The sequence below is a fragment of the Pelophylax lessonae genome (assembly GCF_965119305.1).
Source record: "Pelophylax lessonae genome assembly, chromosome: 2".
In the NCBI taxonomy this organism is placed as follows: Eukaryota; Metazoa; Chordata; class Amphibia; order Anura; family Ranidae; genus Pelophylax; species Pelophylax lessonae.
Genome location: NC_138769.1, coordinates 399,934,189 through 399,953,381, shown reverse-complemented (window position 1 = coordinate 399,953,381; position 19,193 = coordinate 399,934,189). Strand labels below are relative to the sequence as shown.

The 19,193-nt window shown below is 45.8% G+C and overlaps 1 protein-coding gene and 1 pseudogene across 2 annotated transcripts in view; one reads left to right on the top strand and one right to left on the bottom strand.

Annotated features, from left to right (window-relative positions):
• The window catches only part of VKORC1L1 (vitamin K epoxide reductase complex subunit 1 like 1), an 89,298-nt gene that overhangs the window by 51,104 nt on the left and 19,001 nt on the right, over window positions 1-19,193 (top strand). The window contains exon 2 of the mRNA XM_082245485.1: window positions 9,635-9,744. Within this exon, the coding sequence (XP_082101611.1) occupies window positions 9,635-9,744 (110 nt within the window). The remainder of the gene's footprint in view (window positions 1-9,634; window positions 9,745-19,193) is intronic.
• On the bottom strand, window positions 501-2,652 carry LOC309546695 (annotated as a pseudogene). Its single transcript has 2 exons — window positions 2,553-2,652; window positions 501-1,264 (listed from the first exon to the last, which is right to left on the bottom strand). The product of its transcript is annotated as an uncharacterized misc_RNA (transcript).

The window sequence follows — 19,193 nt, the reverse complement described above, 5'->3', positions numbered from 1 at the left end:
GCTGACACCAAAGTGTGAACATAGGGGCATACATATCCAATGCAAGGATTTCACCCAGCACATTACAAATATATAAATTCCAGTATTGACAGGTCATTAATATCAAAAAACAAATTGTATAATGTGTGTGTGTATAAAATATAAATATAATATAAATATAAATAATGTGTGTATATTATAATTATTTGGTCAATAACAAAAGTAATCTCAATACTTTGTTATATACCCTTTGTTGGCAATGACAGAGGTCAAACGTTTTCTGTAAGTCTTCAAGGTTTTCACACGCTGTTGCTGGTATTTTGGCCCATTCCTCCATGCAGATCTCCTCTTGAGCAGTGATGTTTTTGGGCTGTCGCTGGGCAACACAGACTTTCAACTCCCTCCAAAGGTTTTCTATGGGGTTGAGATATGGAGACTGGCTAGGCCACTCCAGGACCTTGAAATACTTCTTACGAAGTCACTCCATTGCCCAGGCGTTTGGGATCATTGTCATGCTGAAAGACCCAGCCACGTTTCATCTTCAATGCTCTTGCAGATGCAAGGAGGTTTTCAATCAAAATCTCACAATACATGGCCCCATTCATTCTTTCCTTTGCACGGATCAGTCGTCCTGGTCCCTTTGCAGAAAAACAGCCCCAAAGCATGATGTTTCCACCCCCCATGCTTCACAGTAGGTATGGTGTTCTTTGGATGCAACTCTGCATTCTTTCTCCTCCAAACATGACGAGTTGAGTTTTTACCAAAAATCTCTACTTTGGTTTCATCTGACTATATGACATTCTCCCAATCCTCTTCTGGATCATCCAAATGCTCTCTAGCTAACTTCAGACATGCTCGGACATGTACTGGCTTAAGCAGGGAGACACGTCTGGCACTGCAAGATTTGAGTCCCTGGCGGTGTAGTGTTACTGATGGTAGCCTTTACTTTGGTCCCAGCTCTCTGCAGGTCATTCACTAAGTCCCTCCGTGTGGTTCTAGGATTTTTGCTCACCATTCTTGTGATCATTTTGACCCCATGGGGTGAGAGCTTGCGTGGAGCCCCAGATCAAGGGAGATTATCAGTGGTCTTGTATGTCTTCCATTCTCTAATAATTGCTCCCACAGTTGATTTCTTCACACCAAGCTGCTTGCCTATTGCAGATTCAGTCTTCCCAGCCTGGTGCAGGTCTACAATTTTTTGTTTCTGGTGTCCTTCGACAGCTCTTTGGTCTTGGCCACAGTGGAGCTTGGAGTGTGACTGTTTGAGGTTGTGGACAGGTGTCTTCTTATACTGATAACAAGTTCAAACAGGTGCCATTAATACAGGTAATGAGTGGCGGACAAAGGAGCCTCTTGAAGTTACAGGTCTGTGAGAGCCAGAAATCTTGTTTGTAGGTGACCAAATACTTATTTTACTGAGGAATTTACCATTTCATTAAAAATCCTACAATGTGATTTCATGGATTCTTTCCCCCATTCTGTCTCTCATAGTTGAAGTGTAGCTATGATGAAAATTACAGGCCTCTCTCTCATCTTTTTTAAGTGGGAGAACATGCACAATTGGTGGCTGACTAAATACGGTTTTGCCCAACTGTGTGTATGTATGTACAATCTTTGAGAGAGAAAAAAAATCACGTATTTAAATTCAAACTTTAAACCCTCCTCACACGAGGTGCTCTGATCTGCCAGATGAGAAGCCCTCAAAAGGTCTATAACTGATAATTTCATTAAGACCTGGGGGTTTGGTCTCCCTCAACTTTTGTATCCAGCGGGTTTCCTTTTTGATGTAGTATTTTGTTCCAGTCTCCTCCCCTGGGGTCCGGAGGATGTATGTCCAGGCCCCAGAAGAGGAGAGGAGGAACATGGTATTGGTGATCCCTGGCCATATGTCTCCCAATAGAGTAAATGTCACCTGGGTTGACAGCCATTACATGCTCCTTGATCCTACGGCAAAATTCTCTTTTCATTTTGCCTACATAGAAGGCCCCACAGGGACCGTCAATGATGTATACAACCCCCTGGGACTGACAATTGACATGGTGTCGACTTCTGTGTATGTGGCCATTGGTAAGGGCGTGGGAATTAGACGATCTAATAAATCCACACCATTTGCATGTGCCACATGCCCAAGTGGCACAGGGTGAAGTATGAAAGGTGGATTTCGATTAAAAGTACTGGAATCCAGTTTGTCCCTTAAGGGGGGAGCTCTCCTAAAAGTAATCAGAGGGAATGGGGGAATGATTTGTGCAATTCTCGAATCAGCCTCAATATTTTGAAACTTGTTGTGTTGAGAGTTGAATGTTGTGATGAACCTCAATAAATGTTGCTGATCATCAGTTTCTTTAGGCGTAGTTTTGAATTTTGATGTACGTGATTGAGCAAAGGCCTTAAGGGCTTTACACAAACACGACATAGAATACCCTCTCTCCAAAAGGCAGTTTTTAAGTCGTCAGCAGCCCTTTCAAATTTTATGTCGTTGCTGCAATTGCGTCGCAATCGAAGAAATTGGGAGTAAGGAATAGAATGAAGACGTGATTGGGGGTGAAAGCTATCCTCTCGAAGTATAGTATTACCCGCAGAGGGCTTACGAAAGAGGTCCCCTACCAGGAGGCCTCCCGGTGTGACTTCTACTGTTGTGTCCAAAAAGGTAATTTTAGATTTATCAAAAGCCATGGTGAAAGTCAATTTGTAGTTAAGAGTTCATAGTGTTAAAGCAGTCATATAATAGTTAAATTGAACCATCCCACAACATGAAAACATCTATATACCTTAACCACAACAATGTGTCAGGAAAATTTTGAGAAGTCCTCAGATAACAAAAAATGTCATTTCCTTTCCCCCAGTTACGGATTCCAGCCAGGTATTGACCACAAAATGTTCAGTTATTTATTATTCAAAATAACATACCTTATGCAAAACAAGTTAAAAAAAAGTCTTAACCAAGTAGGGCTCATTGCACACCGAGCATTTTAATTTTTCCCCACCGCACCGGTCTCCTGGCAGGAAAAAGCAGCTTAAAATGCCTACAGCCATGTATTGCACATGCGTTGCACAAGCATCGGCGCATTTATGATTTCTATTGAAATGAATAAACGCTCAACTGCATCTAGCAATTGGGCACGTTTAGATTGATTTAGAAGCGTCAATCGTGCTTTTTTTTTTTTTTTTTTTTTTCTTTAGCCTGTAAATACTCCCCTTCTATTACGCCTGTAAATGCCTGTGTGCGCAATGGCTGACGAAGGGGTCCTGCGCGACTCCGAAAGTTTGCACCCATCTTAATGTGATCCTTTTGCAATAAAAAGCTTCTTTGGACTGCTGTGCAAGATCCTTGGTATGCTGGCGAATATGTATGTATCCATGGACACATAGGCTTATATAGAGGTGCTTTTACTGGCTGAAAAAAATGCTTTTCTCTTTCATTAATTGACAGACACAGCTCCATATCATCTTTGACCTGTCGGTTATGCTACTCTTCCTAGGAGTAGGACACTAGGCGGAAAAAGGTTAAAGCGTAACTACGTCTATGGTGCAGTCCCAGGAAGGTATACCCCCACTTCTGCTCTAGGATCTCAGTTTTTGATCTGCCTAATCAGGAGTAAGGACCTAGCTCTTTGCTCGGATCTCTGATCCTGGCATTTTTTTCTTTAACGGAATTGTTTTCTTTTTATGATGTCCTCTTCCTGTGAGAACTACAATCCACTGCCGGACTGGGCGACGGACTGTATATCCTAGATCCTTACGGTCTTCCCAGTCTGGCCAGTGAGCGTGTGCAGGCCTCAGCTCCACGCTAGGTCGGCCGTGACCTAGTCCCACTGGGCAGGGACTGGTCTGCGAATGAAACACCTTGTGAGGATGCACACTACCTGGTCACGGCTTGAGTCACAGCGTACCTCTAGCCCACAACACCCACCATTCCAAGATGGGGAGGTGGTCTACCCGGAGTGGTGCCCACCTGGTTCCATGATGTGCTAAGTAGTGTCCCCCCTTCTCCGTTTGTGGTCCCTTGGGGTGGACGTGGGCTCCTCCTTGGGATGGTCGAACCCCCAGGTTCCCTTCCATTCCCCCTCAGCCCCTCTAACAGTCACAGTGGTCTTTTGGCCCCAACCTACCCCCACAGTCGATGTGGTTGTTGCTGACTAGGTTGTCCGGATCGCAGACGGGGGGTCTTTGAAAAAGTTCCCGGCCCCCTGGGGGTTCGTGATTAGGGATACCCTCGAGCAGGGATATCCTCTGGGCTCCCTACGGTGGTTATTGGGATGGGGTGAAGCGGATGTTTCATCAGCCGCGAGTCTGTGCTTCACGTGGCTGGATCGGGCCAAAAATTTAGTAAGCGGCTTTGCGGCCTACTAGCAGCTGTCCGGGTGCCTGACCGAGCTGATGATATAACGGACGGTACTGCCGACGGATGCGTGCCTCACCAGGCCGGATCGGGACAAAAATCGAGGCAGAGGCTTACTTGCGGCTTTATGGGTTCCTGGGCAGGCTGTCCGAGCTGCTGATTTGGTGGACATTGCTGCAGACGGATGCGCACCTCACGCAGCCGAGTCGGGCCGCGGCTTTGCAGCCTACTTGCAGCGGATGGAACTGGCTGTCCAGGCGGCTGATCAAGCTCCTTACCGAGTCCCTAACCGAGCTGCTGATCAAGCTAACAGAGCTGCCGGCGGACTCGTGACTCATGCGACCGGATCGGGCCCCAAATTTAGGCCGCGGCTTTGCGGCCTACGCGCAGTTGGCTGTCCGAGCTGCTGGCCAGGCTGTCATGCTGCGTCAGGCGCTGGTCCCCTTGGGGCTGCAGAGCCAATAAAGCGGCAAAGGTATTTCCCTTTTCCAGCCTACTGTGACTAAATTGCCACGAGTCAATGGATTTGTTTTAAATGCAATATGGCGGTGCCTAGGCGTTTCAATGGACTTTATCCATTGAATAGTCTCTATTGAGTACGTGGGCAGTCCCACCTGTAGCACAGGTCTCCAGGCTGAATAATTCTGCCCTATTTCCGGTGGAGGAGTCTCTCTGGTTTTTAAAAGATCCTTTTGACGGGAGAGCCGAGATTTTTAGTCCATCACATGTTTACTGTGGCTGGTTCGGTCCTTAGGCCGGTGGTGTTCACCATAGCATGGGGTCTTTAAATTTTCTGAGTGGGCAAAGCTTTTGCGCCAGGATCTGGAGGGGGAAAAGATTCCTTCCTGCTTTTGCGATGCTGGTAGACTAAGTTGGTCCAGAGGTTGCAGTTAGTCTGTGATGCCTCTGGATGTGGCTCCCTTAGTCTCTGGGCTGTCTGTGACAGCAATGATCCTTCGGCGCATGATATGGCTAAAATGCTGGTCTGCGGACCAGACTTTCCAGATGGCCTTATGTGATCTTCCCTTTGTGGGGAATCGTCTGTTTGGAGCCTCCTTGGAAACACCTTCTCCTGAGGTTCTATTAGGACCTGGTCTGGTATGCCGACAGGGGGTCCTTCCAGACCTGCAAACACACTTTCTGCCTGAAGGGGTGCTCCCACCCGTATCTGGGGTGGGGGAGGACATCTTCATTTCTTTCCGTACCCTTGGATCTCCCTGGTTCGAAACAAGTGGGTCCATGAGTTTGGTCCGGCTGCAAGATCAAGTTTTCAGTCTTCTCCTCCTCCAGGAAGGTTCTTTCCTTCAACCTGCGTTTATCCCAAGACCGCCTGCGAGGTCTCTTTGGAGCGGTGCAAGACTTGCTAGTAGAAGGGGTGATTGTTTCAAAACTTTTGTTTCATGTTTGCAGGTTCCAGGAAGGAAAGCGAGGTTGGTCCAATCTTGGACCTCAAGCTCTGAAACGCTTTGTGCGAATGCAGAGGTTTCGAATGGAGTAAATTCGTATGGTAGTGGCATCCCTACATCAGGGGCATCTTCTGGCCTCTATTGATAGTAAGGATGCTTACCTTCATATTTCGATATGTTGGTTATCTGCTCTTCCACCGCTTGCTATGGGCAAGGAGCTTTATCAAGAGGTCTCGTCTCAACCGATCTGGTTTTCGTAAGTGTTGGCCCCAGTGTTGGCATTGTTGTGCCAGTGGGGATTTGCGATACTGGAGTACCTGGATGATCTTCTGTGAGCAGAGTCTGACTGCTCTGAAGGACAACCTAGAGATTACTGTGGGAACTCTGCAGGGGTTTGATTGGAAATAAAATTTCCAGGTATTGGCTCTGGTTCAGTCCACCTAGTTGGACTACCTGGGTCTGTTCTGGCCTTGGCCTCAGCCAGGATGTTTCTCCTATGGGACGAGTTTTAAAAATCTGTCCACACGATACCTCTGCAAATAGATTCTTGCCATGTGGGGCAAAAATCCACGGTCTCTATACAATCTGATTCTGCTGAGCTGGGGTACAAGAGGGTCCCTGATTCGGTGGCTTTGCTCTCCGACACTTCAACAGGGTATATCTTCCTTCCCCCTGCCAGCCTGCCCGAGTGGGATGCCGTTTTTTTTTTTTTTCCATGGAATGTGCTCAGAGGGTCTAGACCATGGGTGTCCAACCTTTTGGCTTCTCTGGCCCACATTGTGTGTAGAGAAATTTTCTCGGGCCGCATATAAAATATATGCTATAGTTAAGGTATATAAGTAAAAAAATGCCACTGCGCCCTTCCCACGCCACCGTGGCCACTAATTTAACACAACTAGAGGATGATCAAATGAAATTGAATCAGTATATAGAGGTTTACTTCTTCTAAATGATAATAAAGGAACACTAACCACCATGACCACCTCAGTGATTTCAAGTGGTCATGGTGGCAGGAGTCAAACACTGCACATGCTTCCCCCCCCACCCCCTCTGAGGCAGCCTCTGCCTACCGTTAGTTGGAAGCTGCTTTGGCCGTGCCCCCGACCTGACTTCCTTCCTCCCCAGCAAAAATTGTCAGGGGGCAGTGGGCCGCATTGGCTGAGGATCCGGGCCGCAGGTTGGACATGCCTGGTCTAGACTCTGGAAGAATTCAGACTACCGCTCAATATACTAGACATTGCCTCCGGAGGGGTTTTTAATTGCTTAAGTCTCCGATGGGGGAATTCCTGAGGTGGTCCTGTTGGCCTCTCGTCTCAACAGGAAGGTGCTTGGGTTTGTGGCACGGTCACGGGATCCTCTGGCCAACGCTACAGACGCACTGGTGGCTCCTTTGGGTCCAGTATCGTCTTGATATACGTCTTTACTTTTCTAGAACTTCTGCCAAGACTCCTGCATAGGCTCGAGGCAGAAGGGATTACAGCCATCCTAGTGGCTCCAGGCTGGCCTCGTCGGTCTTGGTACACAGATCTGGGCCAATCTTCCATCTTGCTCTACAGTCGCTGGCTTTAACGCCTTGGCTGTCGGAACCCAGGTGCTGAAGGCTAGGGGGTTGACTAAATCGGTGTTTCCCACGCTGCTGTAAGCTAGTAAATCTACTTCTAGGTAGGTTTACCATTGTGTTTTTGAAGAGCGTACTTTTGCTGATGTGAATCTCTTTTGGGTTCACCCCTACTTCTTTTCGGTGACTGAGTTTGGCTTTACTCCGAGGTGTGGAGCAGCGTCTGGCCTTGGGTACTACTGAAGGCCAGGTTCGACCATTGCAGTTTTTATCGTCCTTTTGGCTAGGTTTTCTGTGGTTCGCACCTTTGCTCAGGGGGTTCGCCTCTTGGCTCCCCCAGTGCGGTCTCCATTGCCCTCATTGGATCTCTATTTGATGCTGTTGGTTCTTCAGAAACCGCTGTTGGAAAATATTCATGAGATTCCTCTGCTTGCGTGTCCCAGAAGGTAGTCTTCTTGGTGGCTTTTTCTTCCGCACATAGGGTGTCGAAGCTGGCAGCTTGTCTTGTAGTTCACCTTACTTGGTTCACGGAGATAAAGTGGTGCTTCGGCTCTGCCAGTAGCTCCTTCCTAAAGTAGTTTCTGGTTTCCATTTACATAAAATGCCTAAGCACCCTGAAGATTGCCCGAGCCACATCCAAAAAATGTAAGGCAATCAGGGTTTTCCTGGCGACGACTGAGTCGTTCCGAAACTGATTACCTATTTGTCCTTAACGGATGGACCCCGTTAGGGGCTGGCTGCGTCTGCTGCGACCATTTCCAGATGGATAGGAAGGCGGTGGTGCAGGCCTATTCCATTAAGGGTCCGGATCCTCCTTTCCCTGTTATGGCGCATTTTAAATGGGAGCTTAGTGCCTCTTGGGACTTCCATAAACAGGCGTCAGTGGTGCAGGTATGCAAGGCGGAGACCTGGTCGTCCACACACATTTTCACAAAATTTTATAAGGTGGATGTGTTGGCATCTGTGGATGCCTCCTTTTTGGCTGCAAGGGTTTCCAGGCTGCTGTTGGAGAGGATTAGTCCTCTTTGAAGGTGTTTTTTTTTTTTTGTCAGGTGAGCTCCAGTTACTGGTTGACCTCCTGTTTTATCTGGTTGGCTGGGTTTAGCCTTTTGGGAAGTATATTTATTGCTGTGTTTATCCCACCCCTCATGATGACACTGCTTTGTGACGTCACACGGGTCAAAGAAGATATGGAGCTGTCTGTCAATGAACGAAAGAGAACCTGGATTTTTGTCTTACTGTAAAATCATTTTCTCTGTTCTTTGACAGTAGCAGCACCCACCCCTCTGTGGAGTTGGCTTATGTATTCTTCTGACACTGCTTGTTACAAAACTGAGATCTTAGAGCAGGGAGTGAGTATACCTCCTGGGACTGCCCCATAGGCGTAGTTAAGCTTTAATTTATGTTAATCCTTGTTCCGCCTAGTGTCCTACTCCTAGGAAGAGCAGCATAACGTATGGGTCAAAGATGTGGAGCTGTCTGTAAATGAACATCAGATTAAAGGATTTTACAGTAAGACACAACCGGTTTTTCTGAGCCCTAAAACAAGTCAAGCAGTGTAATCCTGCACATCCACTTCATTAACTTTGATCATACAGGTAAAATTTAAATTTTCCTCTAGTATATTCAAGCTGCTTGCTGTGGGGGCACACAACAGGGAGGGGCCAGGAGCTCCAGCCAGGGACCCAAGAAGAGGAGCTGGGCTGCCCTGTACAAAACCATTACACAGAGGAGGTAAGTATAATATGTTTTTGTTTAATAGAAAAAAAAAAGACTTAATCACTTTAACTATTAGCTATATCAATCAGTCAACAATCCACGCCCCAGCTGTGGACAAGCACTTGAAGCTGAAGTGTAACCTGTCAGTATAGTACATCTTGAAACAGTGAACATTCGTAAATAGTCCCAGCCATCCATTGCGACCAAAATATATAAAAATGGAATAGTTTACTTCTCAGTCCAAAAGGCCATTGATTTGCACTCATGGGTCTCTATATCCTAGTCCCATCACTTGATAAATCCAGTAATAATGAGGCATACAGGGAAGATGTAGCCAGGTAAAGGCCCACCTGACCGGTTTTGCCAGAACCCTGGCTGCATCAGAGGCTATAGCGACTGTCTGCACAGGCTGTAGCACAATATCACTGATAATTTACAAGGTAACTATTTGCAAAAGCGCATTAGTACACCAAAGTAGATTTTATATCCTTTGTAGCGGATTATTTTTACAGTAAGTTTTTTTGTTTTTTGAAGTGAGAAGTCCTAATCTTTGTGCTCTGCATACTTCCTTATTAGGAGTCTGTTAAAGGAACATAGGAATTGCATTAACTTGTTGAATTTTCTCCTCTGCAGATGGGGTCGTGGATTTGGACTTTTGGGTTCCATTTTTGGAAAGGACAGTGTAATGAATCAGCCAAACAGTGTCTTTGGACTTATATTTTATTTACTACAGTTGCTTCTTGGTGAGTATTTGTAAAATGTGTTCTACCTAAAAATGATGCAATATGTAAGTATCTAGGCTACCCACAATGGTTATTGTAATTGAAAACAGAGTATTGATCTACAGTTGGTTTACGGTGCTGTAACTGCCAGCAGTCTGCTATTGTTAGTCATCTGTTCGGTCAGTATTAAAGTGGTTGTAAACCTCAAAAGTGAAAAATGTAAAAAAGCAGTTCCTTCTAGACTGTACTTCTGTGTCTGTCTCTGTATCCACAGAGCAGACCTTTAGGCCCTGTTCACACCTGAGCGTTTTTTAGCTCGTAAAACGTTCATCTCTAAAGTCTCAAAACGCCCAACAAGCAAAATTCTATTTATTTCAATGGCCCCTGTTCAAATGAGCCTTTTGTCTCAACCCAAACACCTTTTTAAAGTGAAATGAAGCCTGGAGTTAGGCTTAAGAGTGCCTACTTGACAGGTTTTTCATGTGTAACACAGTGGTTCTAAACCCTTACGTATACCCAGTGAACTGACAAAGCCACAGGTGATGCAGAGATTAAACCAATCCTCCTACCTTAGTTGTACCTGTTTATTTGCAGTCTTCTGTACATCCGTTCAAAGTCCAGAATTTAAAAAGCCTCTCTGAGCTGTCAGAAAACAGGACAGAGTGCTAAAATTACACCCTGCAGAGCTCAGAGCTGGAGGGAAGCAACACTACCCCTTCACACAGGAATAGAGCTAAAGGTTGAAAATCAGTCTGTGTGCTCGAGATTACTCTGGTTGTGTCATTGTTCTTGGTGTCAGAAAAACTTGTCGGAAATGAGTCATGCAGATAGCTGAAAAGTTGAGACTGCAGACCGAAATGACTCGGTGCTCTTGATTGAGACAAGTACACACTATAGAGGGATATACTTCATATTTCATTCATGTCTGAGCTTTAGAATCACTTTAACTGCTTCCCGTCTGGCTTATAGACAAATTACTGCAGCACTGCTGTTCCCGGTTGACCTAATAAAGTCCTCCCAGTCACACGCTTTGGATGCACAGTGGTACCATACCGGTCACCCACTGTGTCCGCCAGACAGCAGAAGACCGTTCATTGTAGCATGCTGGCCCAGTACCATTTGGTGTGTTCAATCACAGCCATCGCATGACAGTTGTACACAATGAATAGCTTTCATTCACAGCCATTCTTGTTTCCTATTGTGGTGATCTCTGTGATTAGTCCCATCTCTGTGATTAGTCAGTGATCATATGGTACAGACAGAGCCAATCACAATGCATGTGTACCATGTGATAGCTGTGAGTACACAATGAATGGCTATTAATTAATAGATGCTAGTTTTAAAAATGGTTGTTTAGAACAGTGATTATCAGTTATAAACAGTGTTTTAAAAAAAAATAAAAAATAAAAACCTCATTAGTAGTGGTAGTGTCACTGCACAGGTCACAATATGTAAAAAAAATAAAAATGTTTTCTTTTTCATAATGTTACAGGTCTGCATCAGTGATCAAACCAATATAGTGCAGCGCTAATCATAGAAATAAATGAATAGCAGTACATTAATAAAATATACCGCAATTATTAAATAGCCATAGCGTTATTGGTGTTTACATAAAAACATATATCAAATGATGTGTAACCAATATAACATGACCACAAATGGTGTCCATATAAAAAGTCTGTCAGAAATAACAGATGGTTCCCAGAAAGGAAAAATCCACATAGATGAGTAAGGTGTGTATAATAAGGGTCACAGAAGAAACTACACCCAAAAGTGGTTCAGATGGCTCCTTACTAAATCACATTGGCCAATTATAGGTGGCTAAGCGCATCTCACAGAGAGCCAGATGGTCTGGGGTTAAATATGAAGCTGGAAGATTCACTCAAAAGCCATCGGTCGCCGGGTAAGCGGGAGATCCCCGCTCTGTACTCCAGTGGCTCTCCTCTCTCCATTGCAGACTGCATTGGATGGGCATGCACTGGTGAGGCTACATTGGATGGACACTGATCAGGCTGCATTGGGTGGGCAGCGTCGCGGGAAGGGCACAGGGGCATTTTATCACTTATATACCTTAAGGTATAGGGAAGTCAAAAGGTTGGACACCCATGGTCTAAACCTTTGGAATTGGCCTTTGGGTACCGCATCCAACCAGGCTTTGTGAGGACAACTAGACCTGGGGATATAGGTGTTCCTGTCCGTGCTCTTGAAGAACGTGGTAGTAGTGAGTCTCCCATTTTGAACTGAAATATTCAAATCCAAGAAATATAACTCGGAATTCCCTGATTTAATAGTGCAGTTGGGTCCCTCCTATTATTCTGGTTCAAATTCTCAAAGAATGCACTAAGAGAAACTGAATCACCCTCCCATATGACAAACACATCGTCTATATATACCGTTTCCACAAGCACAGTTCGGCATAGGATTGCGCCATAGTAGATCCACCAGAGCCTCTTTCTTTCAGCCTCTCCCAGGCTTCTTTCCATGCAGGAAATGTAGCGTATGTTAAAATAATAACTTTAAGGCCAGGAGGTGTATTAATTTTCAATCTACACAATCTGAACTGTGACTATAGCTGTGCCCTGACTGTACTGTGATTGTACTGTGACCGTACTGTGACTGTAGCTGTACTGTAACTGTACTGGGACTGTGGCTGTAACTGACTGACTAAACTGTGGGTGTAAAGTAGTATCTGAGCATCTGCGAGTACCTAGCGGTACCTGAGCATTTGGGAATAACTAAGTGCCTGAGTGAGAGTGCTGTGCGTCTAAGTGTCAAGTGAGTGTAGCGGAGTACCAGAGGGTGAGAAGGTAGAGTGCTGTGCGTCTGGGGGTGCTGTGCGTCTAGTGTCAAGTGAGTGTAGCGGAGTACCAGAGGGTGAGAAGGTAGAGTTAGGAAGTCAGGAAACAGCCACACAGGACAGACTTTAATTACTAAATCCCCATTAGATTAGATTAGTAGGTACAATGCCCGGCGGTTGTGGAGATGCGACTCGGTGTACATCTTGTGATATGTATGCGTTCCTCGATTATGCGATCGAGGGTGAATACAAATGCGCAAAATGTAAGCACGTTGCTTCCCTGGAAGCTCAGGTCCTGAATCTAGGGAAGCAGCTGGCAACACTGAGCCAAATGTCCATACCGAAGGACCTGCACAGAGGTGGGCGGAGTATTGGAGGTGCAGGCATCAGAGCAGAGTAGAGGGGTGACAGTTAGGAGGGGTAGAAGGGGACAAGGCAAGGAGGCTGGTCCCGGGCTGGAGCATCCCAATAGATACGCCCCATTGCGTGATGTTGGGGAAACCAGTCAGGGACCAGCATTGCTGGAGCAGAGCGACGCCCCTAGCTGCCAGGGGAAGAACTCCTCCTCCAGTGAGGCCGGGAGAAAGGGAAAGGAAAGACAGGTGCTGGTGGTAGGGGGCTCAATTATTAGGACAGACAGTGCAATCTGTCACAAAGACCGTGTGCGCCGAACAGTCTGTTGTTTACCGGGCGCTCGGGTTCGGCACATCGCGGATCGGGTGGACAGATTACTGGGTGGGGCTGGGGAAGACCCAGCTGTCATGGTACACGTGGGTACCAATGACATAGGCAGAGGAAGATGGAGAGTCCTAAACGATTTCAGGGACTTAGGCGCTAAGTTGAGGAGTAGGACCTCCAAGGTAGTATTTTCAGAAATACTACCTGTACCTCGAGCCACACCAGAGAGGCAGCGGGAGATAGGGAAGTTAACAAGTGGCTGAGGAGCTGGTGTAGTAAGGAGAGTTTCGGGTTCCTGGAGAACAGGGCCGACTTCTCAGTCGGCCACCAGCTTTATTGTAGGGACCGATTGCACCTAAATGGGGAGGGTGCAGCCGTACTGGGTGAGAAGATGGCCGAAAAGTTAGAGGGGCTTTTAAACTAGGTGATGGGGGGGGAGAGCACAGATGTAGAATTAACCAGTGGAAAGCAAGATCCAGAGGGCAGAAATGGGGACATTAGCGGTAGGGTGTTTGGAGCTCCTAAACCCAGGAGGGCTATAGGGAGAAATCGCAGGAGCAGCCTAAAATTGTCAAATGAGGATATTTGTAACCGATCACCGATCACCGATCACCGATAAACCAATTACAAGGTTTGTATACCAATGCCAGAAGCCTGGCTAACAAGATGGGAGAGCTGGAGCTGCTGATGTTTGAGGAGGACTTAGATTTTGTGGGGATAGCAGAGACTTGGTTTGACAGCTCTCATGACTGGATGGCGACCATTCAGGGGTATTCCCTTTATTGCAGAGATAGAGAAGGTAAAAAAGGGGGAGGGGTATGTCTGTATATTAAGAACAGTATACAGGCAAATATGAGGGATGATATTAATAATGGAGCTATGGACGAGGCAGAATCCCTATGGGTAGAACTTCAAAGGGAAGGCACTGTGGGGAAAGTAATATTGGGCGTATGCTATAGGCCCCCCAACCAGAGGGAGGAGGGGGAGGCGGACCTCCTTTTACAAATAGGATTGGCAGCAAGGATGGGAAATGTCATTATAATGGGGGACTTTAATTATCCAGATATATACTGGGCAGAAGGAACCGCGCATTCAGCCAAGGCTCGGCAGTTCCTAAATGTTTTGCAGGACAATTTCATGGGTCAGATGGTGAATGCACCGACAAACAATGCAGTACTTGACCTACTGATTACCAACAATACTGACCTGCTCACGGATATAGAAATACGGGACAGCTTGGGGAAACAGTGACCATAGGTCAATTAGTTTCAGTATTAATTACAGTAATGGGAAACACAAGGGCAATATAAGGACACTGAATTTCAAAAGAGCCAACTTCCCAAAACTGCGCTCTCTGCTAGAAAATATCAAATGGGATAGAACCCTGGGAACAAAGAACACGGAGGAAAAATGGGAGTGCTTCAAGAGCATACTTAACAAGGGGGTTGGCCAGTGCATTCCAAAGGGAAATAATTTTAAAAGAGCAAAACTAAACCCTTGGTGGCTAAACTCCCAACATAAAAATGCATATTAATGCTAAAGGAAAGGCCTTCAAAAAATACAAGGCTGAGGGGTCATTGGCAGCATTCAAGCATTACAAAGAATGTAATAAGAAATGTAAAGACGAAATCAGGGCGGCTAAAATAGAACACGACAGACATATAGCGGAAGAGAGTAAAAAACCCCAAGAAAATCTTTAAGTATATAAACAGTAAGAAAGCGAGGCCAGAACACATTGGCCCCATAAAAGACGATAAGGGAGTTTTGGCCACAGAGGACAGGGATAAGGCGGTAGTGTTAAATAAATTCTTCTTTTCAGTCTTCACAAAAGAATCGGGGGGGCTACACTAACCCAGCTTGTAAGGCCAAACTAAACACACCTCAGGAAAAACAGAAGATAGACTTAGAACTAAACTAGAGAAACTTAACATAAATAAATCACCGGGACCGGATGGCTTGCACCCGAGGGTTCTTAAAGAGCTCAGCCAGGTGATTGCCAGACGATTATTCTTGATCTTTAAGGATAGTTTACAGACGGGTATGGTGCCAGCTGATTGGAAAAAAGCCAACGTGGTACCAATATTTAAAAAGGGTCCGTGATATATCCCAGGTAACTATAGGCCAGTCTGCAAGATTTTGGAGGGGATGTTAAGGGACCACATACAGGACTTTAGTAATGAAAACAGTAGTATTAGTAGTAATCAGCATGGATTCATGAAAAATCGTTCTTGCCAAACCAATCTATTAACCTTCTATGATGAAGTGAGCTGCCACCTAGATAAAGGAAAGCCTGTGGATGTGGTGTGGATGTGGTGTAGCTGGACTTCGCAAAGGCCTTTGACACCGTTCCCCACAAATGCTTACTGTTCAAACTAACGAAGGTAGGTATGGACCTAGGCTTGTGACGGTATCAGATTTTCATGCTGCGATTAATTGATTAAGGTTTTGCCACGGTATACGGTATTATCACGGTATTCTATTAAATTTAAATTATTAAATTTCCACCTCACTTCAATTTCATTGCTGAATTTAGGGGCTTTGGTTCACTTATGCACATTATTATATAGCCAGTCAGTACAGACTCTGTGAACCAGGCCTAAAATAGGTCATCAAGCAGTGTCTGGCCTAACTGGTGATAACTGGTCCTGGCGCTCGGCTCCGATCCGATGGCCTGGTCATTAAGAGGGCAAATCCTTGTGGTCAAGAAGTGGTTAAACCTGAAGGAGGTGTTGTTTATAAATTACTTTACTATTGCTTTAGGCCTGGTTCACATGTATGCGGGTTGGTGGTTCACTTGTATGCGGGTTGGCGGCCCACATTTGCACAGGCATAGCAGCCCATTGATTTGAACGGGCTGCTATGCCCTCATTTTCCGCAGAAAAAAGGTGCATGCAGCATTTTTTTAAAATTCAGTGGCCTTGAAATCCATCCTGCTTTTGCACCATGCGACTAACCTGCAGTTCCTGCTCTGGCAAGCTTTCTGCATTTTTTGTATACGTGGGCACGGCATTTAAAAACAGTTTGCGTGTGCATCAACGGCAGGTAAGTCGCATGGTGCAAAAGAAGGATGGATTTCATGGCCACTGCATTTTTTTAAATTCTGCATGCACCTTTTTTCAGCTGAAAACGCAGGCATAGCAGCTCAAGCCCATTCACATCAATGGGCTGCTATGCCTGTGCAAATGTGGGCCCCCAACCCGCATACATGTGAACCAGGCCTAAAGCAATAGTAAAGTCATTAATTGGTTAAACCAGCAGAAGGACCGGTGTTTTTATCTATTAATGACTTTACTATTGCTTTAGGCCTGGTTCACATGTATGCGGGTTGGGGGCCCACATTTGCACAGGCATAGCAGCCCATTGATGTGAATGGGCTTGAGCTGCTATGCCTGCGTTTTCAGCCGAAAAAAGGTGCATGCAGAATTTAAAAAAATGCAGTGGCCATGAAATCCATCCTTCTTTTGCACCATGCGACTTACCTGCCGTTGCTGCACACACAAACTGTTTTTAAATGCCGTGCCCACGTATACAAAAAATGCAGAAAGCTTGCCAGAGCAGGAACTGCAGGTTAGTCGCATGGTGCAAAAGCAGGATGGATTTCAAGGCCACTGAATTTTAAAAAAATGCTGCATGCACCTTTTTTCTGCGGAAAATGAGGGCATAGCAGCCCATTCAAATCAATGGGCTGCTATGCCTGTGCAAATGTGGGCCGCCAACCCGCATATATGTGAACCGCCAACCCGCATATATGTGAACCGCCAACCCGCATATATGTGAACCGCCAACCCGCATATATGTGAACCGCCAACCCGCATATATGTGAACCGCCAACCCGCATATATGTGAACCGCCAACCCGCATATATGTGAACCGCCAACCCGCATATATGTGAACCGCCAACCCGCATATATGTGAACCGCCAACCCGCATATATGTGAACCGCCAACCCGCATATATGTGAACCGCCAACCCGCATATATGTGAACCGCCAACCCGCATATATGTGAACCGCCAACCCGCATATATGTGAACCGCCAACCCGCATATATGTGAACCGCCAACCCGCATATATGTGAACCGCCAACCCGCATATATGTGAACCGCCAACCCGCATATATGTGAACCGCCAACCCGCATATATGTGAACCGCCAACCCGCATATATGTGAACCGCCAACCCGCATATATGTGAACCGCCAACCCGCATATATGTGAACCGCCAACCCGCATATATGTGAACCGCCAACCCGCATATATGTGAACCGCCAACCCGCATATATGTGAACCGCCAACCCGCATATATGTGAACCGCCAACCCGCATATATGTGAACCGCCAACCCGCATATATGTGAACCGCCAACCCGCATATATGTGAACCGCCAACCCGCATATATGTGAACCGCCAACCCGCATATATGTGAACCGCCAACCCGCATATATGTGAACCGCCAACCCGCATATATGTGAACCGCCAACCCGCATATATGTGAACCGCCAACCCGCATATATGTGAACCGCCAACCCGCATATATGTGAACCGCCAACCCGCATATATGTGAACCGCCAACCCGCATATATGTGAACCGCCAACCCGCATATATGTGAACCGCCAACCCGCATATATGTGAACCGCCAACCCGCATATATGTGAACCGCCAACCCGCATACATGTGAACCGCCAACCCGCATACATGTGAACCAGGCCTAAAGCAATAGTAAAGTCATTAATAGATAAAAACACCGGTCCTCCTGCAGGTTTAACCACTTCTGGACCGCAAGGATTTGCCCCTTTAAAGACCAGACCATCGGATCAGAGCGCCAGGACCAGTCATCACCAGGTAGGCCAGACACTGCTTGATGGCTATATAATAATGTAATGTGGGCTGCTATGCGTGTGTGTGTGTATGTATATATGTGTATATATGTGTGTGTGTGTGTATATATATATATTAGAGCTGCACGATTATGGCCAAAATGAGAATCACGATTTTTTAGCTTGGAATAAAGATCACGATTCTCTCACGATTCTCTGTGTAACAAAAAAAAAAATTGGGATAACTTACCGTTACGTTTTTTATTCATTAAAGTCTATTAATTGCGTTTGAAAGACTGCTGCGCAAATACAGTGTGACATAAAATATTACAACAATCGCCATTTTTTTCTGTAGGGTCTCTGCTAAAAAAAAATATATAAAATGTTTGGGGGTTCGAAGTACTTTTCTAGCAAAAAAAAAACTGATTTTAACTTGCAAGCAACAAGTATCAGAAAAAGGTCCAGTCTTTAAGAGGTTAAACTTCCTTTCTCCCTGGCAGAGGGAAGGAAAAGATACAATGTAATCATTTTTGTTTATAGTTACTGCTGATAGGCATTAGCTGTGTGAGTGAATGAGTCATCCAGCTCACTGAAATGTATCAATTCACAAGTCAGACCCAGGAGCAGAGAAACTTGGTATTTTAAAAATGCCACAATAACAATACCGTGGCTATGCAATACCGCGATATATCGAATTACCGAAAACCGGCATATGTCTATATGGACCATAAGGTGAGTACCTGGATAGAGAACTGGCTCCAGGGGAGGTTGCAAAGGGTGGTGATTAATGGGCAGTACTCAGATTTGCGTGGGTGTGGAAAGCGGGTCCCCCAGGGTTCTGTCCTGGGGCCAACCCTGTTTAATTTATTCATAAATGATCTAGAGGAGGGGATATCGAGCAAAATCTCAGTATTTGCGGATGACACTAAACTAAGCATGCCAATATCTTCTGGGCAGGATGTGGAAACCTTACAAGCGGACCTGAACAAAATTATGGGGCGGGCAACTACATGGCAGATTAGGTTCAATGTTGAAAAATGTAAAGTAATGCACCTGGGTGCCAGAAACCAGAAAGCAAGCTACTCACTGGGGGGGAACCCTCTGGGTGAGTCTAGTATGGAAAAGGACCTGGGGGTACTGGTGGACAACAGGCTTGGCAGTGGCATGCAATGCCAAGCCGCT